At 44.4% G+C, this 25,011-nt stretch overlaps 1 protein-coding gene across 3 annotated transcripts in view; it reads right to left on the bottom strand.

Moving 5' to 3' along the window:
- LOC136852563 (keratin, type I cytoskeletal 9-like) overlaps positions 1-25,011 on the bottom strand; it is a 94,763-nt gene that overhangs the window by 52,056 nt on the left and 17,696 nt on the right. For all 3 annotated transcript variants that reach the window (XR_010857182.1, XM_067127335.1, XM_067127334.1), the window contains exon 2: positions 19,987-20,166. Coding sequence is in view for 2 of the 3 variants with exons in the window: in XM_067127335.1 (XP_066983436.1) it covers positions 19,987-20,166 (180 nt within the window). In the remaining variant the exon portion in view is untranslated. The remainder of the gene's footprint in view (positions 1-19,986; positions 20,167-25,011) is intronic.

The following is a 25,011-nucleotide window of genomic DNA, read 5'->3' as shown; positions in this document are numbered from 1 at the left end:
CGGATTTCGGAGAAATACAGCTATATATATATCTGGCAGGTAAGTGTCATGAACAAAACAGTATTTCTTCTTCAGGAGCTTAGAAGGAGGGAAGGCAAAGGTAGCTTTACCTTGCTCCCACTTTGAGGTCAAAAACTCATCCACCTCTTGAAGGACTTTCTTCGATGAGGAGGAAAGAACTAACTTGGAGAGGCAAGCAGAATCCAAAGATCATTTCCTCATGAAGAAGGTAGGCACAGGCGAAGCTGGAGAGTCAGGCTCAAAGAAGTCAGGGAAATTTGCCGAGAAGGACTTCAGCAAACTGAAGTAAGCTGACGAAGGTGCGGTGTCTTGCTCAGCTTCTTCCTTGTCCGATAAAATCGGCGACAAAGGGTCCTTGCTCTTGTAAGACGAAGACTTCTTCTTCAAGAAGCCCATAAGGTCCTCAAGCTGACAATGAAGTGTGGCCAAGGAAGAAATCTTCACGAGTCAACGAGTGCGGAAGAGGCGAGGATGTAGCAGTGTGGCGTCGAAAAGAGCGATACACCTGGAAGGAGACGGGCGCTCAGGAGTGCAAGACCGAAGAGAAGAGGGTGATGGGCGCTTACAAGGAAGATCAGAGCGCTTAGGCACTAGCACTGGGTGCTTGAAAACCTCAGATTTCAGGCTGGCCCAAGAGGACTGGAGAGGACACACTGGAGAGACAGGTGGAGGCGGAACGGTGAAGCCACACGAAGGCTGAGGACTAACACTTGTCTCCTTATGCCTCTTAACAGGAGGAGGAGAACTGTCCACAACGGCAGAACGCCTCTTCAGGGGCCAAGAGGTGACAATTTGGTGCCACTGGCGCTTTCTGTTGGGAGAAGAGTCACACAAGTCCGATGATAGACAATCAGTACTAACCGAGATGCCTTTCCAATGGTACTCTGTTGCAGCCTGAGAACGGACAACAGGCTTGGTGGAGGGGACAACTACCTGTGGGCAAACCCCACCAGCCTCCCTTGGACCTCCAGTATGTCTTCTCCTCGATGTGGGGGAGCGGGACTGGGACCTTCGTCTAGGAGCACTGGTGGGTCGGGCAGCCACTGCTTCAATATGCACAACACTGTCACTTTGCACTGCACTACTGACACTGGGAACACTGGAAGCCCTCTTGACAAAGGCTTTAAAGGACACACCCAACTCCACAACCGTGTTGGCTAAAAATTCAAATTTCTTGTCAAACCTTGATTCGAGGCTGGCAATGGTGTCAGGATTGGAAGCATGGAAACCTGGTAAGGGAGTATGAGGCAAAGAAGTAGGAGGGCTAAGGACTGGAGACAAAGGAGGGATTTGAGGAGAAGAAACAGCACTATCTTCTATCACAGGAGAAGGAATAGGATCTAAACTAGCCCTATTTTCAGTCTAAGGGCCGCCTTCCTCTTTCTATCCCTGTCTAATTTTACCAAGTGTGATTTCAAAGCTTTCCACTTTTGATTGTCCCAAATCCTGACATTCAGAACAAGTAAGATCTTTATTACAGTCCTGCCCCTACATTTCACACATTTAGCGTGAGAGTCAAAAGTAATCTTAACCCTTAAACGCCTGTTGGATGTAGCAAACGTCGACTAAAATTGTCTGTTGAATGCCGAGTGGGCGTAGCAAACGTCGACTACAAAAAATTTCAACCTTCGGTCAACTTTGACTCGACTGAAATGGTCGAAAAACGCAATTGTAAGCTAAAACTCTTACATTCTAGTAATATTCAATCATGTACCTTCATTTTGCAACAAATTGGAAGTCTCTAGCACAATATTTCGATTTATGGTGAATTTTTGAAAAAAAATTTTTTCTTACGCCCGCGTGGTAACTCGGCCGAAAATTTCAGAAATTCTTTCGTCATTTTGTCGTAATTTTTGCACTGTTCTATATTAGCCGTTTGTAAGGACCCGAGTGGGTCGTTATGCAGGTTCTTTAATATACTCAGGACGGGGCTGTCATGACTGACGGCAGATGCAACAAACAAAGGAGGGGAAAACAACAAAAACAATATAATGAGCTCAAAATTAATTTATTTACAATATTTACAAGTGAGTCAGGTCTGGCAAAAGATAAAAACATAAGTACAATAATGGCCAAAAGGCAGCACTAAACAAAATCAAGTTAAACAATTAACTTTATAAACAAAAGTAGCTTTAAACAAAAAAGAGGCAAAAAATAAACAGCAGCAGGCAGAAAATAAAATACCAAACATACGTCCTCCATCGGGCACCAAGACAGCCCTCAGCTGCACGACAGGGACAAGAACCCACAAACCATAAAACCCCGATGGAGACGCCAGGACAGCCTCACGCTGTCATCAAAGATGAGCAGCTCGTGGTCACACGACTACTCATGGTCACACTCCACCTCTACGACGTGCTCCACCTCAGAGGCGTGCTCCAATTTGCTGCTCAAAAACTCGACCAACGCCGACTCCAAAAACTGCCTGCTGCTGCTGCCACTGCCGCTTACTCGCTGCCCTACCAGACCCGACTGGCGAAAGAAAAACGGCAGCTCACCGACGAGAACATCAAAACAAAAAAACTTGAAGGTAACTTTGAGGCAGCAATCCACAAAGGGAACGAAGCGGGAACCAGCAGTTCCCGCAAAACCATCACTTAACGTGACACCTCCCCACCTAAAAGAAAAAAAAAAAAGATTATTTTTTTTTTTACACTCATGATCCTCCAATGCAGTAACAACCCGCCAGCCAAAACAGAGCCGCCCTGTCACAGTCGCCATTGTAACGACCAGTGGGCGTTAAGCAGGTTCTTTAACATACTCAGGACGGGGCTGTCATGAATGACGGCAGATGCAACAAACAAAGGAGGGGAAAACAACAAAAACAATATAATGAGCTCAAAAATTAATTTATTTACAATATTAAGTTATAAGTATTTACAAGTGAGTCAGGTCTGGTAAAAAGATAAAAAACATAAATACAAGAAAAACCAAAAGGCAGCACTAAACAAAATCAAGTTAAAATAAACAAAAAAGTAGCTTTAAAAAAAAAGGCAAAAGTAAACAACAGCAGGCAGAAAAAAAAACCCAAACATACGTCCTCCATCGGGGCACCAAGACAGCCCTCAGCTGCACGACAGGGACAAAAACCCACAAACCAGAAAACCCCGATGGAGACGTCAGGACAGCCTCACGCTGTCAACAAAGATGAGCAGCTCGTGGTCACACGACTACTCATGGTCACACTCCACCTCTACGATGTGCTCCACTTCGTAGGCGTGCTCCAATTTGCTGCTCAAAAAACTCGACCAACGTCGACTCCAAAAACTGCCTGCTGCTGCTGCCACTGCCGCTACCTTTGCTGCCCTACCAGACCCGACTGAAGAAAGAAAAACGGCAGCTCACTGACGAAAACATCAAAACAAAAAAACTTGAAGGTAAGGAGGCAGCAATCCACAAAAAGGGAACGAAAGGGGAACCAGCAGTTCCTGCAAAACCATCACTTAACGTGACACCTCCCACCTAAAAGAAAAAAAAAGATTATTTTTTTTTTTTTTTTTTCTCCTGATCCCCTCCAATGCCGTAACAACCCCGCCAGCCAAAACAGAGCCGCCCTGTCACAGTCGCCATTGTAAGGACCCGAGTGGGTCGTTATGCAGGTTCTTTAATATACTCAGGACGGGGCTGTCATGACTGACGGCAGATGCAACAAACAAAGGAGGGGAAAACAACAAAAACAATATAATGAGCTCAAAATTAATTTATTTACAATATTTACAAGTGAGTCAGGTCTGGCAAAAAGATAAAAAAAACATAAGTACAATAATGGCCAAAAGGCAGCACTAAACAAAATCAAGTTAAACAATTAACTTTATAAACAAAAAGTAGCTTTAAACAAAAAAGAGGCAAAAATAAACAGCAGCAGGCAGAAAATAAAATACCAAACATACGTCCTCCATCGGGGCACCAAGACAGCCCTCAGCTGCACGACAGGGACAAGAACCACAAACCATAAAACCCGATGGAGCGTCAGGACAGCCTCACGCTGTCATCAAAGATGAGCAGCTCGTGGTCACACGACTACTCATGGTCACACTCCACCTCTACGACGTGCTGCTCCACCGTAGGCGTGCTCCAATTTGCTGCTCAAAAAACTCGACCAACGTCGACTCCAAAAACTGCCTGCTGCTGCTGCCACTGCCGCTACTCTCGCTGCCCTACCAGACCCGACTGGCGAAAGAAAAACGGCAGCTCACCGACGAGAACATCAAAACAAAAAAACTTGAAGGTAAGGAGGCAGCAATCCACAAAAAGGAACGAGCGGGAACCAGCAGTTCCTGCAAAACCATCACTTAACGTGACACCTCCCCACCTAAAAAAAAAAAAAAAGATTATTTTTTTTTTTTTACACTCATGATCCCCTCCAATGCCGTAACAACCCCGCCAGCCAAAACAGAGCCGTCCTGTCACGGTCGCCATTGTAACGACCCACTCGGGTCGTTACACCGTTACATAAAGTTTTATATATGAAAATGTGCGCAATTTCGTGTACAATACAACAGAAAATAACTCATGGTTGTAGCTTTTATCAGTTTTGAAATATTTTCATATAAATCACGATAACTGCCAAAATTTCAACCTTCGGTCAACTTTGACTCGACTGAAATGGTAAAAAACGCAATTGTAAGCTAAAACTCTTACATTCTAGTAATATTCAATCATTTACCTTCATTTTGCAACCAATTGGAAGTCTCTAGCACAATATTTCGATTTATGGTGAATTTTTGAAAAAACTTTTTTCCTTACGTCCCGCCAGAAATTCTTTTGTCACGTTGTCGTAATGTTTGCTTCGTTTTTATATTAGTCGTTACATAAAGTTTTATATATGGAAATGTGCGCAATTTCATGTAGAATACAACAGAAAATAACTCATGGTTGTAGCTTTTATCAGTTTTGAAATATTTTCATATAAATCACAATAACTGCCAAAATTTCAACCTTCGGTCAACTTTAACTCGACTGAAATGGTAAAAACGCAATTATAAGCTAAAACTCTTACATTCTAGTAATATTCAATCATGTACCTTCATTTTGCAACAAACTGGAAGTCTCTAGCACAATATTTCGATTTATGGTGAATTTCTGAAAAAACATTTTTTCCTAACATCTGTCTTGTGATAACTCGCCGAACATCTCAGAAATTCTTTCGTCATGTTGTCGTAATGTTTGCATCGTTTTACATTAGTCGTTACATAAACTTTTATATATGAAAATGTGTGCAATTTCATGTAGAATACAACAGAAATTAGCTCATGGTTGTAGCTTTTATCAGTTTTGAAATATTTTCACATAAATCACGATAACTGCCAAAATTTCAACCTTCAGTCAACTTTAACTCGATCGAAATGGTAAAAAACGCAATTGTAAGCTAAAACTCTTACATTCTACTAATATTCAATCGTTTACCTTCATTTTGCAATAAATTGGAAGTCTCTAGCACAATATTTCGATTTATGGTGAATTTTTTAAAAACATTTTCCTTACGTCTCTGGTAACTCGCCGAACATCTCAGAAATACTTTCATCTCGTTGTCGTAATATTTGCACCGTTTTATATTAGTCGTTACATAAAGTTTTATATATGGAAATGTGCGCAATTTCATGTAGAATACAACAGAAAATAACTCATGGTTGTAGCTTTTATCAGTTTTGAAATATTTTCATATAAATCACAATAACTGCCAAAATTTCAACCTTCGGTCAACTTTAACTCGACTGAAATGGTCAAAAACGCAATTATAAGCTAAAACTCTTACATTCTAGTAATATTCAATCATGTACTTTCATTTTGCAACAAACTGGAAGTCTCTAGCACAATATTTCGATTTATGGTGAATTTCTGAAAAAACATTTTTTCCTTACATCTGCTTGCTGTGGTAACTTCGGCCGAACATCTCAGAAATTCTTTCGTCATGTTGTCGTAATGTTTGCATCGTTTACATTAGTCGTTACATAAACTTTTATATATGAAAATGTGTGCAATTTCATGTAGAATACAACAGAAATTAGCTCATGGTTGTAGCTTTTATCAGTTTTGAAATATTTTCACATAAATCACGATAACTGCCAAAATTTCAACCTTCAGTCAACTTTTTTTTCGACCGAAATGGTAAAAAAACGCAATTGTAAGCTAAAACTCTTACATTCTAGTAATATTCAATCGTTTACCTTCATTTTGCAATAAATTGGAAGTCTCTAGCACAATATTTCGATTTATGGTGAATTTTTAAAAACATTTTCCTTACGCTCTTGCGCGGTAACTCGGCCGAACATCTCAGAAATACTTTTGTCTCGTTGTTGTAATATTTGCACCGTTTTATATTAGTCGTTACATAAAGTTTTATATATGAAAATGTGCGCAATTTCATTTACAATACAACAAAAAATAACTCATGGTTGTAGCTTTTATCAGTTTTGAAATATTTTCATATAAATCACGATAAATAGAAAAAATTCGACTTTCAGTCAACTTTAACTCGACCGAAATGGTCGAAAACTGCAATTGTAAGCTAAAACACTTACAGTCTAGTAATATTCAATCAATTAGCTTCATTTTTCAACAAACGGGAAGTCTCTAGCACAATATTTCGATTTATGGTGAATTTTTAAAAAAAAAAAAAAATTTTACGTCCATGATTCGTTAATTCATGCATCATTTTGTGATAATATTTTCTCTGTGTTGCTTTGATCGTTTTAAAATTTGTTATATACCAAAATCATCGCAATTTAGTGTACAATACAACTAAAAAAAAATTAAGTCATTAGCTTTAACCGTTTTGCTCACAGCGCGATTTGTATACAATTATATACGTTTTTTTTTTTCGCTGTCATATATTCCAATATTTATATATGATAATGATATTTATTTTCATTTCTGGTGGTTGCATACTAAACTTTAGGCAATGACAAAAAAATGAGCCAAAAATGAACTCTTAATCTTAAAAACTAAAGCGTGCTGTGATTTTTGAAAAAAACTTTTTCCGCTTCGGGCGCTAACTCACGAACGCCGGCATACGGGAGACGTTTTTGTAAATAGGGCTTGGCGTTAAAGGGTTAACTAACCTAATCCTACAACCTTCGGTGCAGTACCAAACACAAGAAGAACTAGAGTCAAACATCCTGACTAATTAGAATAAAGTTAACCACATCTAACAAAATTAATAAATAGCAAAAAATCTTTGGAGCACACTGAAAAAAGCAAAATTCGAATACTTCACCTAAAAAATGATATTTTAATGACAAAGTTTGTTCATACTTTATTTTATCATTAAAATATCATTTTGTTCATGAGACTTACCTGTCAGATATATATATAGCTGAATCCCACCATTGGAGGTGGGAAGAGACAGAATAGGAATTAGGAAACAAATATATGTAGGCGATTGACGCCTTGGTTCCTTACCTGTTAGCATAGCTGACTTCGTGACACTGTCACCCAAGCCTGCTTCTGCTTTACTAGAGTCTCCAGCAAGGTAGTGACCTATATAGCTGGTGAGTTCTAGATGATCTGTCCACAGGGGCGTGACCACAATGGGACTAGATCATAAGACGATACTGTGAGGGCAAAAGGAGCAACGACCAACCACCTGACTGAGCCTATCTAAGTCATTAAACCTAGCATAAGCTAAAGACTGGGACGTCCACCTCCGGTGGCCAACCCAACAACCAGAAAAACAAAATCAAGATTAAAAAAAATTTCCTAACCTCTAAAGGATAGGATGAGAATTGCTCTCTGCCCCAACACTGTGTCTGCGGAAACGTATGGTCCTAGCGAATGTCGTCTTCACGTCCCGCAAGTAATGTGAAGCGAACACCGAATTGCTTCGCCAGAAGGTGGTACCTAGAAGATCGCTAAGGGACATGTTCTTCTGGAAAGCCACCGAGGTCGCAATGGCTCTCACTTAGTGAGCCTTGACTTTCAGAAGTCTCATGTCGCTGTCTTGGCAGGTAGAATGAGCCTCCTTGATCGTGCTTCTTAAAAAGAATGCCAGAGCATTCTTGGACATCGGCAAGTCCGGCCTTTTGACAGAACACCACAGATTGTCCGACGGGCCTCGACTTCCTTTCGTCCTGTCTAGGTAGAATTTGAGAGCCCTGACAGGGCACAGGACTCTCTGATTCTTGCCCAAGAATTTCTGCCATGCCCTTGATCTCAAAACTCTTGGGCCAACGGGTAGAAGGATTCTTGTTCTTGGCGAGAAACATAAGGTTTAGGGAGCATACAGCATTATGCCCTCTAAAGCCTATGTGCTTGTTGATGGCTTGAACTTCACTAACTCTCTTCGCCGTAGCCAGACCAGTTAGGAAAATAGCCTTCCTTGTCACATTCTTGAGCGATGCCGAATGAAGAGGCTCGAATGTATCCGACTTCAAAAATTTCAGGACGACATCCAGGTTCCAGGAAGGCGTCCTCGGCTGAGGTACCTTAGCAGTCTCAAAGGACCTCAAGAGATCGTGAAGATCCTTGTTGTCGGCTAAGTCTAGACCTCTATGTCTGAAGACTGCCGAGATCACATTTCAGTATCCTTTAAATGTCGAGACTGCCAGCTTTTCCTTCTCCCTATTTGAAGCAGGAAGTCTGCTATCTGCGGCACAGAGATCGTGGTTGAGGAAATATCCTTGCTTCTGCACCATTTCCTGAAATAGGCCCACTTAGATTGGTATACCACATTGGAGGAGGGTCTCCTGGCGCAGGCGATAGCCCTTGCCACTGCTCTTGAAAAACCCCTCGCTCTCGCCAACTTCGTGATAGTCTGAATGCAGTCAGACTCAGAGCGGGGAGGTTTTTGTGGTACCTTTCGAAGTGGGGCTGCCTCAGCAGATCGGTTCTCAGGGGAAGCGTTCTTGGGAAGTCCACCAGAAAGGCCATGATCTCTGTGAACCACTCTGCCGCTGGCCAAAAGGGGGCGATCAACGTCATTCTCGTCCCTTCCGACGCTGCGAACTTCCTGATGACCTCCCCCAGAATCTTGAAGGGAGGAAAGGCGTAAAGATCCATTCCCTTCCAATCCCAGAGGAGGGCATCTACTGCTACTGCTCCTGGATCTAGAACAGGAGAGCAGTATAGAGGAAGCCTCCTTGTCCTGGACGTCGTGAAGAGATCCACCAAGGGACGTCCCCATAACCTCCACAGCTCCTGACACACCTCCTCGTGAAGGGTCCACTCGGTCGGCAGAAGTTGACGCTGCCGACTGAGAAGGTCCGCGCGGACATTCTCCACTCCTGACACAAACCTCGTAAGGATCGTGATACCCCGAGCATGGGCCCAAAGCAGGATTCCTTCGCTAGTAAAAACAGGGACCGGGAGCGAGTTCCTCCCTGTTTCTTGAGGTATGCCAGGGCTGTGGTGTTGTCCGAGTTTACCTGTATCATTCCGCCTGAAACTTGGCTCTCGAAGAATTGCAGGGCCAGCAGAATCGCCCTTAACTTTTTGAGAATGATGTGTCAGGACACCTGTTCCCCTCTCCAGGTGCCTGACACTTCCTCCCCCCCTAGTGTTGCTCCCCATCCCTCCCTGGACGCGTCGGAAAACAACACTATGTTGGGGCTCTGAAGGTGTAGAGAAAGCCCTTCTGCCAACTTCGAGGGGTCGAGCCACCACCTAAGGTGATCCTTGACGACGGGAGAGATCCTCAGGGACTCCTCTAGATCCTCCTTGTCTATCCAGTTTTCCGCCAGGAAAAAACTGGAGCGGTCTGAGATGCAGTCTTCCCAGGGAAACAAACTTCTCCAGCGAGGAAATGGTCCCCAACAAACTCATCCATTCCCTCACCGGGCATGTTTCCTTCCCCAGGAAGGATGAGACTTTTCCTAAGCATTGCTGCCGTTCCTGGGACGGAAAAGCTTGAAAAGCCACTGAATCCATCTGAATCCCCAGAAACACGATGGACTGCGTCGGGATCAGATGGAACTTTTCTACGTTTACTAAAAGTCCTAGGGACTTCGTCAACTCCAAAGTCGATTTCAGGTCCTCCAGACACTTTGACTGCGAAGAGGCTCGAATGAGCCAATTGTCTAGGTAAAGCGAGATTCGTATGCCTGCTAAGGGAAGCCATCTCACCACATTCTTCATGATGATCGTGAAGATCATAGGGGCTGTGCTTAGCCCGAAGCAAAGAGCTCTGAATTGGAACACCCGTCCCCCAAGTACAAACCTCAGGTACTTCCTCGACTGGGGATGTATGGGGACGTGAAAGAAGGCGTCCAGAAGGTCCAGAGAGACCATCCAATCTCCTGGTCTTGATGCTCCTAGAACAGACTAGGACATCTCCATTGTGAACTTCTCCTTCGCCACGAAGCGGTTCAGTCTGCTGACATCTAGGACTGGTCTCCATAGAATCCTGGGGAGTCCAGCTCCAGGACTTGCTCCACAGCTCTTTTCTCGAGCATTTGCAGTAAAAGCTAGAAAAGAATCTGTTGCTTCTTTTGATGGTAGGAGGGCGAAAGATGCCTGGGCGACGTGCACAGAGGTGGCGTGTCGAGAAAGGGGATCTTGTATCCTCTCTCGATAACTTTCTCCAGGATCCCGCAAACGAAAGAAGCCTGGCTCCTACAGGTGTCTGGAGGCGCTGTAAGTCACTTCTTGCCCCTAGGTTTAGGCGGGGCTCCGCCTCTGGAAAGACCTCTTCCTCGGTGAGACGATCTCGAGGAAGAAGCTCCTCCACGAAAGGGCTTTGGCTTCCTAGAGGTCTGACCCGACGACGACGTCAAAGGGACTGCCGGGTGTCTTGACGAGTGGGCCAAGAGGTCTTGAGAGGCCTACTCCTTCAAGCTGGCAGCTAAATTCCTCTAATTCTTCATTGGCCGGTCGGAGAATCGAACGCGGTTCAAGAGACCCGTACAAAAGTGGGAAGCCAGTTCCTCCGAGCCATCCCTGATGGCCTAGTCCAAGCAGTTCAACACGCTGGACAGCTCCCCCAAGCTGATCAAGTCGGGACTTCTAATCTTGACATCTAGAGCCCCCAAACACTAGTCCAGGAAATTGAAGACCTCCATGGTTTGAAACAGTCCCTTCAATTGGTGATCTGTCTCCGGCATAGTCCACGACACTTTGGCTGCGGACAAGAGGGACCTTCTAGGCGCGTTGACCAAGCTAGCGAAGTCCTTGGGACGACGAAGGAACTCTTGAGCCGACGTCCTCTCCGGTCCCGTACCACATACCTGCCTTGCCGCTCAGCTTGGATGGAGGCAGGGCAAAAGAAGTCTTGCCTTGGGTCATCTTTTCCTCCATCCAGGTGTTAACCTTCTTGAAGGCCTTCTTCGTCGCCAGAGACGAAGACATCTTAACAAACCCCGGCGCTCTCCTCGTCTTGGACGAAGCTAACTGCGGAGGAGGAGAGAGAGGAGCTGAGGGTTTGAACTTGTCGCCAAACAAGTCCTTGAGAAGACCGGCTAACACCTGGTAGTCCGTAGACGAGGAAGTAGGAAGCTGCTCAAGGTCTGCAGGCTCCAACTCACAAGAGACTTCCCCCTCTTAATGGGAGAAACCAGAGAGTCTCCCAAGACCTTGGGAGAACGAAGGCCTTGTGGTCCAACATGCAGATGGGATCTTCGCTTCCCCGCAGTCTTTGATTGTTCTGAAGTGTCACATCGAGCAACCAAAGAGGCGTCCTGAAGAGCGTCCTGTCGAGCGACCAGCTGAGCGTCCAAACGAGCGTCCAGCCGAGCGTCCTGCACGGCAGCGAGAGGAGCGTCCTGACGAGCAGCTACAGAAGCGTCCAGGATAGCTGCTTGCGGAGCGTCACGCTGCAGCCAAGCGTCACGATGGCAATCCAACGAGCGGTGAGCACGACCGGGAGCTTCCTCCTCTGAAGACGTCCTGGTCCTCTTCTGTGGCAGGAAAGCGTCGAAACACTCAGAAGAAGACGAAAAAACGCCTTGAGAAAGAGGACGTGAAGCGTCCTCTTCTCTGAAGCTTCTCTAAACAGGTGAAAGTCCTTCCGAGAGTTCCACCCCTTGCACGGGGAGGACGCCTCGGAGGACGAGAAGCAGTCCTTCAGGATACGTGCACGCGCACAATCCTTGGCGGCCTGGGAAGCGACAACGGGTCCTGCCGAAGGGACGCCAGATCGGTGGGAAGCCCCCGTAACCCTCTTGCGGCTTTCGACTTGCCCTCTCCCTGAGTCCTGGGAGTCCGACAGAGGTCCAGGCCTAGAAGCGTTATGGGGCCGATCTGCGAGAGTCCTTCCGAGAGTTCCACCCCTTGCGTGGGGAGGACGCCTCAGAGGACGAAAAGCAGTCCTTAAGGATACGTGCACGCGCACGATCCTTGGCAGCCTGGGAAGCGTCAACAGGTCCTACCGAAGGGACGCCAGATCGGTGGGGGGTCCGCGTAACCCTCTTGCGGCTTTCGACTTGCCCACTCCCTGAGTCCTGAGAGTCCGACAGAGGTCCAGGCCTAGAGGCATTATACGGCCGATCTGACGCCCCCTCCACTACACTAGGGGGATCATTACACTTAACTGCACTTTGAAGAGGAATCACTTTCGATTCCAGAGCACGGATGGTGTTCATAATCTCCGTCAGGGCCATACCCTCTGCAGACATAACCTCAGCGCCCGAAGGCAAAACCACAGGGTTAGGTGATACTACGTCTACAACAGGGTTATCAGGAGAGGAATTAATACCCTGACTCTTACTGGCACTCCTGGAGGAAGACCTCCTGATCCTATCACGCTCCATACTTGCGTACATAGGCATCATACACCTTCCAGCTTGCATCCGGCAAAGTCTCATACTCCTTGCAGCGATCAATTATCAAGCAAAACTGTCCCCTACACCTCATGCATACAGTGTGAGGATCTACCGAAGCCTTTGGTAGCCTCACCTTACACTCATTCACACAACACACTCTGAAGCTAGCAGAACTAGATCCAGACATCATCCAAAGAGCAATCAAAAGCAAATCAAAAACAGTCCACAAAAGCGTATGCCAATCCACAATCCAATCACGTTGCAGCCGTGTTAAAAACCAAAAGTCAAATTGAATACTTAAGGGGAGCGTTTGACGAAAAAATCCAAAAATCAAAATTTTCTCAGATATTTTATATATGGCATCATACATATCCTGACTATCTCCTCAGAAAGTTTTATTAAAAATTCGCCATAGTTTAGGAGTTATAAACAAAAACAGTAACCCTATCATAGACAAAATTACATTTTTCGTATAATGTAATGATAATGTCAGTATATCGGTAGTAATTTCCTTTTAGCTATGAAATAATAATATCTAAATACGTTATATGGCAACCCTGTGGACCTAGTACGCATCAGCGAAAAGCCAGGAATCCGCAGGGCAGGCAGTGACGCCAGACAGTCAGTCAGTAGCAGCTCAGAGCTTGACTAAGTAAGACATCGCTGCCCAACCTGAGCCGTGTTTTGACACTCGCTTCATCTAGCTTCATTTAGCGAGAAGTTATATTACTTTGCAAGTCTATTGTTATATATTTTGGCTTTTCAAATATGTCATAAAAACATCAAACTGTGTAACAGCAAGCAAATAAATACACAGAGAAGCAAAAATATCGTATATCTCAAAACTAAAGTTATCGACATTCAAACTGCATCTCCTCCATAACGAATGCACCGATCTCAATGAAACAAAAAGCAAACGAAAGCTAAATAAATTGTCTACAAACAAATTGAGAGTTTTTTTCATTTTGTCCCTCGAAAATTTTTGGGGAATTTTTTCCAAAACCAATCAAGTTTTTTCAAAAACGAAAAATATTCATAAAAAAAAAAAAATTGAAAAAACGCCCCTTACTTTGTTCTAATATATAATATCTGTCTACCATGTAAATTTGAGCTCTTAGTTTGCAGAAGTTATGGAGGAGATGCATTTTGAAAAATTTTTTGGGGGTGGGGTTACCAGCTAATGGGGGCGGAAGACGAAAATTATGGTTACAGTCCTTTGCCCTATACAAAAATAAACCCAGGCTCAAAATTTGAAACTGATTCATTAAAAACACGGGAGTTATTAGCGAAAAACGATTTTATCAAACGCTCCTCATATCGTTATAAAACTTTGAAGGCCGATATCTCAAAACTAAAGTTATCGAAATTCAAACTGCATCTCCTCCATAACGAATGCACCGATCTCAATGAAACAAAAAGCAAATGAAAGCTAAATAAATTGTCTACAAACAAAGAGAGAGTTTTTTTTTCATTTTGTCCCTCAAAAATTTTTTGGGAATTTTTTTCCAAAAAATCAATCGAAGTTTTTTCAAAAAACGAAAAATATTCATAAAAAAAGAAAGAAAAAAAAATTGAAAAAAACGCTCTCTTACTTTGTTCTAATATATAATATCTGTCTACCACGTAAATTTGAGCTCTGAGTTTGCAGAAGTTATGGAGGAGATGCATTTGAAAAATTTTTGGGGGTGGGGTTACCAGGTAATGGGGGCGGAAGACGAAAATTATGGTTACAGTCCTTTGCCCTATACAAAAATAAACCCAGGCACAATATTTGAAACTGATTCATTAAAAACACGGGAGTTATTAGCGAAAAACGATTTTATCAAACGCCCCTTAAGTGGAAAATAACGAGTTTACGAAATCCAAAGACGGAGGTACTGAAAACAGATGTTGACAGTACCGGCGACAGAGAAAATCTGAATAGAAAACGGGAATGGTTCCTGATACCCGCCTCCCAGCGGCGGGAATGGGTACTAACCACCTGGCCCCACTGCGTGTGCCGCGAGTTTTTGAAATTCTGTCGGACTTCGGAGAATACAGCTATATATATATCTGACAGGTAAGTCTCATGAACAAAAAACTGGACAAATATCCAAAAATTACAAAGGGACTGCACAAAACCCCCAATGTTAGTCGAAAGCCAGCAGAAAACGAATTGAAGCTCATTGCTGAGTTGTGCCTATCAGTCCCAAAAGTGGGTGGGACCTTGTCACCTACACAAGTGATAGTAGCACCACTGCGAACAACCCTACCTACAACAGACATTCCACCTGCAGGTGAGCGAATGCCGTTGCAAACCCCTGAAGGAGGAAGGCACTCATTGAAAGTTCAACTATAGTTCTTGTCACAGGGCTTTTGAGCCTCTGATGAGGTCGAGAAGGAAGAGCTCAAGGAAGAAAAGGGGGAAGAAGAAATGCACTTGCATTTCTTCACCTCAACTAAAACAGAAAACATGTTGAGGCAGGAAGTGACATCTGACTCTTCTCTATAGGCCTAGGCAGAATTATGAATAGGAGTCCAGGACAGTCCTTGTTTAGAAATGGGGAGACACTGGTTTACGGCTCTTGAGCACACTCATTCCCAAGCTCATCCACATGTGCTGGGACCCAACCAAAAGTAACTTCTATTTCTTTACATTTTCTAATGTACAACCATTCAAATTTCTAAAAGTTAGGGATTAACAGTTGAAGATTTCCACTGCCTGTACAACTTCCAAATAGCACGAATATTTCTCAATAGTTGCTAAAAGTCAATATAATTCAGCAATAAAAAGTGACGCTCCTAGAGGAAGTGCATCTTTGCAATGGAACTCCCTATCCCATAATATCCAAATCCTAACACCATTACTAGAATTTTAGAATAATCTCTAAAGGTAAAATAATTTTCTCCATACTCTTTAGTATCTTTCATACTACTTGTATGAACCTCCTATTTCAACATATTCTTGTTATTTTCACTGAAGTAGTGTGTCTGTAAAATAAAACATTTGAAGTTGTTAGTACAGTTCATTTTCGGGAACAATGCCATTCCTAGATAGATGAAAACTCTTAAATGATTTTTTAACCCTACAGCAATATGGCAAAGACATTCAGGGTGAACTTTGAAATGTCCAAAGCAGTTTTCTTTATTAGCAGCCTGATATACAAGATAATTTGGAAGCATCTTTAGTGTGTACCAGCTGTGAACATTTGATGACTGGCAATGTAACTCCAAAAGGCAGCTCTTCTGCTCCAACTCAAAGACTACGATCTCGTCCTTAAAGCTCCTGTGGTTAGCCCAATGCCAGTATAATGTACTGAGTCTAGGATTGTGGAGTTGCTGATAGAGTGTATTTTTCACCCAGAAGATAAAAGCACAAGAATTCTATATATCCTCAGAAGTGTCTGATGTCAGTACCGCAGGCTGTATGTGCCATCATCTTTAAAATATTCAGTAGTCAAGACATTTCACTTCTGACATTTCAAAGTGAGCCACATGTTAGTCTGTGGCAATATATCAACACCAAAATTGTTTCTGCTACACATGGGATTTACTAATCTGATCTTTGATGTAAATATCTGGACTAGATTTCACCCATGGATGCAGCATAAATGAATTACAACAGTCTTGTTGGAGATTTGAAACCATTCATATCTGCCTAGTTTGTAATGTAATCTATGCAACATAGTTTTCTTTCAAACACAGCCATTCTTGTCCCTGGAAATGATGTGGAAAGGTCATCCACATAGGTGGCAAGGAGAATATCAAATGGGATAGTAGAAGATATCCCATTTAAAGCTTGCGCAAACATACTGCAATCATCACTGACCTGAGGGGTACGTGACATTTTCTTTTGGACAAGAGTACTGTACTAACTACTCTAACCTGAAAGAAATACTATATTGAAAAATTATATTTTCCTAAAAAAATTAAGTTTCATATATACTTACTAAGTAATTATATAGCTATAGTTTCTAACTCGTGTGACAGCCTTTTTTTTAAAAATCATGGTAGTGCTTCAATTGTTTTGTTTGGATGACTAGCCCCACCCACTATTGGGAGTACTGGGAACACCTTAGCAGATAACCTCATTGCGTTTGTGCCCTTATGTCCATCAGAGGGGAAGAGGGCAGGCTCTGATTCTGTAATTACTTGGTAAGTATATATGAAACTTAATTTTATTATGAAAATATCATTTTCACATAAGTAACTTACTAAGTAGTTACATAGCTGAATCCCACATTGAAAGGGGGTGGGATACGTGGACATATTCTACTCCGAAACATTAAGGCATGGCAATGGCTCTGAAACAGAAAAAATTGCTAGCATTGAAACAATGCTTGTCATTCCCCACCTGTTAAGAGAGCTACTGCAGGTGAATACTGCCTCTGGTTGGGGCTCATCTTGACCTGTAGTGGTGTGGCAGTTGAGCCATGGGTCGCCTCTAGTTTAGTGGGAGCCTTGCAGCAGAGGATAGGTCTGATCGCTGTCAAAGCATATACAAGTGCCCCTGCCCTGGGTGCAGTACCAACATACGACAATGCATTCTTAGTAAGAGGACTTCTTAACAGAACACCAAAGGTTGCTGGATGGCACTCTGACCTTCTCGGTCCTGCTCAGGTAATACCTCAGGGATCTAACCGGGCAATGAACCCTTTCTTCTTCCTCAGGCCCAAGGATTTCCATTAAATTCCTAATGTTGAAGGAACGGGGCCAGGGCTTGGCTAAGAAACCTAGGGTAAAGGAGCAAACTGTCTCTCCTTAGGAAAATCCTACCCTCTTATTGATGGCCTGGATCTCGCTGAAACGTTTGGCAATAGCCAGAGCTACAAGGAAGAGGGTCTTCTGAGTGAAGTCCCTTAGAGAAGAGGAAAGGAGGGATTCAAAAGACGGGCCTGTTAGCCACTTCAACACAACATCTAAGTTCCAAGAGACCAGATCGACCTTCTTCTGCTTGGAAGTGTCAAATGACTTGATGAGGTCGTCAAGATCCATTTTTGACAACAGATCCAGACCTCTATGCTTAAACACAGAGCTAAGCATGGCTCAATACCCCTTAATGGTGGAGGACGACAAACACCTAGAGGTCCTCAGATAAAGGAGGAAATGTCACAAAAGAAGAGACGTTATATCTGAGACACCATCTTTGGAAAACTGTCCTCTTAGCCTCGTAGACACAGCTTGAAGATTGACGTCTGCATCTTGCAATAACCTGTGCAGCTCCTCTTGAAAACCCTTTTGCTCTGACAAGCTTCCAGACAGTCTGAAGCCTGTCAGGGCAAAAGCGGACAACCCTTGGTGGTACCTCCTGAAGTGGGGTTGTTTGAGTGGGAAGGAGCCTCGGAAAGTCTACCAACAACTGTTTCCTCCTAGAGGGCAACCAGACTTCCACTTCTCGGAGCAACTCCTTTGCAGAAAAGGAAAGAACCAACTTTGGGAGGGTGTGGTCCGCCGGGAGTTTCCTCATGAGGAAAGCTGAAGCAGGAGAAACTGGGGCAGCAGGAGAGAAAAAGTCCGGAAAGTTATCGAGGAAGTATTTCAGCAAGGTGGAGTGTGCCGAAGGAGTGGAGTCTTGCCCTGCATTCTCCTCATCCAAAGAAACAGGTGATAACGACGTATCCTTAGACCTACAGACAATTGGAGTTTTCTTAAAAAAAACTCATAAGATCATTCGCCTGATGCTGAATAGGGGCAAGCAAAGTGTCTTCCTAAGCTGATGAGTGTGACTTAGTGGCGGAGAGGCTGGCACCGAGCCAGTGCGCAATGGAGCCTGATGTCCAGGAGCTGGTGCCAAGCGGTAGGAAGCTAAGTCTGGTGCATGGGAGCAAGCATTGAACATCTGGGAGAAGAAGGGAGCTCGGGAGCAAGACGGAGCTTTGTCGAAGACGGGTTCTTGAGCAAATCTTCCTGGGCTTGGGAGCCAGAAAGGGGCAGTCAAAATACGAAATTGACTCCTGACCGTCCCAAGCAGACTGCAGGGGACGGGCTGAAGAAGTAGAAGGCGGAACAGTGAAACTGCAAGAGGGCTGGGGGTTAAGACTGGACTCCTTAGATCTCTTGATAGGCAGAGGTGAGCTGTCCGCACCGGCAGTATGCCTCTTGAGAGGGCGCAAAGAGACGAGGTAGTGCCCTTGACACTTCTTGCCAGGACTGGAATCCTCTGAACTAGATGACAAATGATGCGCACTGATAGAGATGCCTTTCCAGTGGCGCTCTGTTGCAGCCTGGGAATGTGCAACAAGCTCGACGGAGGGGGCAACTACCCATGGGAAAACCCCACCAGCCTCCCTTGGGCCTCTGGTATGCCTTCTCCTTGGTGCGGGGAAGCGGGACAGGGACCTTCGTCTAGGAGCACCAGTGGGATGGGCAGCCACCTCCTCAATACACTCACTCTGCACTGCACTAACACTTTTCACATTGCACTTTTCAATAAAGGCCTTAAAGGAGGATCCCAGCTCCATCACTGTGTTGGCCAAAAACTCAAACTTCTGGTCGAACCTAGATTCAAGACTGGCAATGGTGTCAAGATTGGAAGCATTGGAACCTGGAACAGGAGTATGTGGAATAGAGGTAGGAGGGATAAGGATAGAGGATGAAACAGGGATTTGAGGAGAGGAAATACCTGTAGTACTATCCTCTACAGTTTGTCACAAGAACAGGTTCTACGCTAGCCCTATTCTCGACTCTAGCAGCCACCTTCCTTTCCCTATCCTTTCTAATTTGTCCAAATGGGACTGCAAAACCTTCCATTTTTTATCATCCCAATTGTGACATTCAATGCACGTGTTGCCCTTACTACCATCTTGCCCCCTACAATTAACGTGCTTTCTGTAGGAATCATAACAAGACTTAGTAAGTCTAGTTCTACAACCCCAGAGAAAAACCTAATGCTTGAAGAGCTAGAATCAGACATGTTGAAAACCAGCTATAACTGACATTAACAAAAGCTAACACAATAGCTAAGGCTTGATGGCTACAATGAATAAAGAGTACTTCACCAAGAAACTCGAAAAACATCCAAAAACGATGAAGAAGACTGCAGGAAAAACCACCAATGTTTATTGGGGGCCGGCAAAAAACGAATTGGAGCTCTCTCCTAAGTTGTTCCTCCCAGTCCCCAATAGTGGGCGGGGCACGTACCTACAACAAAGCAAATGCTAGCGCTACCATGAATTTTGAATTTTTAGACTGCCGTATGTAGATACCTCATAGCTATGTTATTACTTGGTAAGTTACTTATATAAAACATTCCAGTATATATGAGAAAATTCAAGTGAAAAAACTAAAGCCATACCTCCATTAAAATTAGTTCAGGTTTTTGAATTGATAACAAGTAACGTTTCTGAAGAAAAAACGCTTCTAGTTGTCTTGCTATGTCCAAAAATCTCTGACCACTTGTCTCTGCATTTGTTCTAAGCTCATCTTGGTTAACAGCATTGAAATGGTCTTCTTTAATCAAAGGAGCCATGCAATTCTGTAAAGAAAAAATTATTAATAAATTTGAGTGAAAAATAAAATACATGCTCTACAAAACCTCCCTAATAATCCCACTTGCTAAAATTATGAGCAACTTCCAATACCAAACGAATTTCCATGTCTTAAATAAGCCATGGCACCCAAGATATTGCTGTCATGGAATTCCAAATCTCTTTTACAAATTTTTCTTGCCATCTTTATCAGTTCTGGAAAAATTCTTACTTCTCCGAAAATGAAGTTTTCATAATAAAACTAATATTGTAATACTTACCTGAACACCTGAATTAGCCCTGGTTACCCACCAGCCCAAACTATCAACGTAACTTTTTACCCACTACTGTAATTGGGTAATTAACTGTCAGTGCTATCAACGCTTACAGGAAATCTTGTCAAGATGAGTTCCCTGAAGTACCGTTGGCAACGCTGCTGCAAATCCCAGCCGCGCGAGGCCGGGTTCCCCAATTGCTTAATTCACTAATCAAATTGAAGTGGGGAGGAGGGTGGGAATCATTCAGGTGTTCAGATAAGTATTACAATATTAGTTTTATTATGAAAACTTCATATTGCAATACACTCCCTGGACACCTGAATTAGCCCGATTAACAAAATTTTATAGAGGTGGGATCAATCTAATTTCAGCCCGACCTGCCAAACAGGACGGCAGGAACTCATTATTCACCTACTTTGCCTATATGCAAATATCCTCACCTGGTTATCCACTTGGCAAGAGAGGATGTCTGAAGAGAGAGAGTACCCTCGACGTCAGTCTCGAGTCTCGGTACTGTCTGAGTCGAGCTACCTCTGATGTGGTATTCAAACCTCCTCATGGATGGAGGGTAGCAAAACTAACCTACCATGTGGCTAATCAAAGCTTCTCATGTGTAGCAGAGAACGACGACCTCCCATGTGGCTAATCAAAGCACTCTCATGTATGGAGGGGATTATGAACCTCCCATGTGGCTAATCAAAGCACTTTCATGTATGGAGGGGTACAACGAACCTCCCATATGGCTATTGTAGCCTCGCATGTATGGAGGAAAAGTTGAATGTGCATTCTCTTCGGTCTTTGCAGTATGATGCAGCTGACACCTGTACAGAAGAAGGGGGGGGGGGTTTGGAGAAAATACTATCAATCTGGCTCAGTCTATTTACATCGTGCTAGTGTCCTACCTAATGCTTCCCTTATAGCTCCAGATCAATTAAGAATTCCCGATTCCTAGCCTATCTTGAATACCTAACTTCGCCCCCCCGACCTTATCTTACCTAAAATATCGTGTTGGCTGCCACAAAAGGACCCAGCGAGTAACCCTTCTCTGACGAAAATTGGATGTCTCTGAGGTAAAAGGTCGTAAAGTCCGACACTGATTTCCCAGTGGCCACTTCTAAGATTGCTGACACCGTATAATTCTTAAGGCCGACGATGTCGCCATTCCTCTGATGCTATGTGCCCTTGGACGGGCAGACAAAGTTGAAGGTTCCAAAAAAGAAGAAGAGTCCTCTGATGCTTGTTCAATAACGTCCTGAAGAAAGAAACTGATTGCGTTCTTAGAGATCGAACGTGAAGGGCATTTAGGAGAGACGAATAACATTCTCGGGTGAGGCAAAAGTTTCTCGGCCCGAGACAGATAGACTTTTAAAGCCCTAACTGGGCATAATAACATTTCGGCAGCGTCGCCACCTACAAAGCCTTCTAAGGATGTGACTTTGAATGCTCTAGGTAACGGATTCATTTCCGATTCTGACTTTGCCACGAATTCTGGTAAATACGAAGGAAAAATACCGTTTCCCGGGAAGGAGACTGTCCTGGATATTGCCCGAATTTCTCCGACCCTCTTGGCCATAGCCAACGCAATTAGAAAAAGGATTTTCTTAGTTAATTGCCTTAGCCCAGCAATTGTTGAGAAGGAAAGTTTCTTGTCTCTCCTTAAAAATAGTATGAATTCTGCTACTTTCGCAACCGTTGGGCGCAAAATACAATGTCCTTGTTTCCGGCACCATACGCGATACATTGCCCACTTGGCCTGCTATAACGTCCTGGTTGAATTCCTTAGGCAGAGAGACAGTTGTCTAGCCACTGCTTTAGAGAGTCCCGCATGACGGGCCGCTCGCTGGACAGTCTCCACGCAGTAGCTTCAGCACATGGAGGTTCAGGTGGAAGTAGTGGAAGTGCGGCTGTCTGAGTAAATTTCTCCTCTCTGGGAGGAATACCGGAACTTCTGTTAACAGGTCCAGGAGGTCTGGAAACCAAGGTTTCTGGGGCTAGAACGGGCAGATCAGTGTCATCTGAGTGTTTTTGCAGATTCTGAGTTTTGCTAACACTTCTTGTATCATCCCGAAGGGAGGAAAAGCATAGACCTGTAAATTGTCCCATTGCGTCTGTCCCGCAGGACATGGGGTCAGCTAGAGGGGAGAAATAAGCTGGAAGGCGATGGTTCATCCTGATGGCGAAAAGATCTACCATCGCTGGCCATTTCTTGAGCAGCAGTTGCACCTCGTCCTGCACTAATGTCCATTCCCCTCCGAGAATTTCCTGAGATCGACTCAGAGCGTCTGCCAAGACGTTGAGCTTTCCCAACACGAACTGGGGAATAAGCAAAACTCTGTGTTCTTTGCACCAACAGAGAACTCTCTGTGCTACATCGTTCAACACCTCTGATCTCGTTCCCCTTTCTTTTTTGAGATAAGATACTGCTGTAACATTGTCGCAGAACAATGCTACGGTCTTGTTTACTTGTTCTGCAAAGTGATTCAGCACCTCTTCGACTGCTCTTAATTCTCTGTAATTATGGACTCCTCCCGATCCAGATCCCTCCAAAAGCCCTGGGCCTGAGATTCCTCCAGGGTTGCACCCCAACCCTGATCCGAGGCATCTGTGTACAGATGTACGTCTGGAAGGGAGGAGTCCAACCTTACGCCGGTGGTCAGATGACGTTCTTCTGACCACCACTGAAGATCCCTCAGGTAAAAATCGTCCCAGACTATTAACACGTTTTCTTCCCGAAAGTCCCAGCAATTCCTAAGACACCTCTGCAGAGAACGCATCTGGAGATGAGACCCTGGAACAAGAAGGGATAGGGAGGCCACCCGGTCCAGCAGGCTTTTCCATAAGCTTACAGGTTGCACTTTGCTTGACATGAAAGTTTCCAGTTGGCTTAAAATTGCTAGAATTCGCTCTTCTGTCGGGAAAGCCCTCAAAAGACGCGTCTGAATCATCATTCCCAGGTATGTCTTTACTTGAGTTGGAAAAAGAGAACTCTTGTCTAAATTGATTCTTATGCCTAACTCCTGGCATAAATTCAATAGAAAATCCCTCGCCCGCAGAGCCTCGTTTTCTGACGAAGCTTGAACCAACCATTCGGAAGCCCCGACGATGCATGATGTCCGAGACAGGAGATATCACCCTCGTGAATACCTGAGGTGCTGTGGTCACACCGAAGCAGAGGACTTTGAACTGGAATGTTCCAGTTGGACCCGAGAAACAAAGGAACTTCCAAGATTCCTGATGAATCGGAATCTGGAGATAAGCATCCTTGAGGTCCACTGAAATCATTCAATCTTCATTCTGAACCGACCGCAGCACCGACTGGGAAGTTTCCATATGAAACTTCGTCGAAGTTACAAACTTGTTGAGACATGAGAGGTCTATGATAGGTCTCCAAGATCCTCCTGCTTTGGGGGCCATGAAAATCCAGCTGTAGAACCCTGGAGAAGGAGGAGCGGGCTCTAAGGCTCCCTTCTCTAAAAGGGCTCGGATCTCTGCTGCTAAAGCTAATCCTCTGATGGAAAAGGGGAGTAACTGGGAAGATGTACTGGTGTGATGGATCGCGGAGGACGAGAGTGAAAAGGGACTCTGTAACCCCTCCTCAAGACCTCCACTACCCAACTCTCCATGCCCCAATCCTTCCAGATGTCCCAGAATAGCCAAGGCAACCTCCTACTGGTGCAAGCGAGGGGAATGTCTCCTATTTCTGAAAATCCTTCTTACAACTGGAAGGTTTCGGATCCGGGGCAGAACTAGAAGGCTTGGCAACAAACCGTACTCTTTTAGGAGAACTTCCCGGCGACTTAAGAGTGAGAGCGTTTCAAAGGAGCGGACATTCTAGCCCCCTTTGGAGATCTAGCAGTCTGCGCTGCAACCCTGATCATTGCCTGTTGCGACTCCATAGCCGATGTAGATGAAACGAAGTTGATGATAGCCGACACGTCTTCGTCTCTGAACTGCTGAGCACCAACGGAGCCCTCAGCAATGCCCTCTTGTGGATGTCCAGAAAATGAGGTGGCAGATGATTGAGGTAGAAGTCCCTCCTCTTCTTCCCTAAAAAGTAGTACATCCTGCGGAGACGTTAGCCTGGTGTGCAAGCCCCATGGAAACTGACATGATGGGGTTGTTGAAAAGTGTCCGGTCATGTGGAGAATAACCGTCCTGTTTGAGGAATCCCATCAGACCAGATAACATCCACATAGTATGTGAAAGCGCCTCCAACTGACTGCAGAAGGTGTCTTCTAATATATTGGCTTCCCTGGCCGAGATAGATACGAGACGGTTCGATGATGGAACCCGAGATAGGAGTGCCTCTACGGATATGTTCAGCGGCACCCTAACACCCACAGAAGGGTTACCCGTGACCCTGTAGAAGCCCTTCCAAATAGGAAGCAAAGCTGAATCCTGTTTACCCGATCCTACTACTACTGCTAACCTATTGTCAGCCTCTCTCAAAGCCTGCTCGACCCTGCCAAACCAGACCAAATTCTTTGGTGACTGTGTTACCACTGGCTTAGTTGCATAAAGCAACTCGAACATCGCTTGGTTCTGCTGTATCAGCTCCTCCTGAGACTTACACTG

The sequence above is a fragment of the Macrobrachium rosenbergii genome, chromosome 25 (genome assembly GCF_040412425.1).
Source record: "Macrobrachium rosenbergii isolate ZJJX-2024 chromosome 25, ASM4041242v1, whole genome shotgun sequence".
In the NCBI taxonomy this organism is placed as follows: domain Eukaryota; kingdom Metazoa; phylum Arthropoda; class Malacostraca; order Decapoda; family Palaemonidae; genus Macrobrachium; species Macrobrachium rosenbergii.
This window is presented reverse-complemented; position numbering and strand designations above follow the sequence as displayed.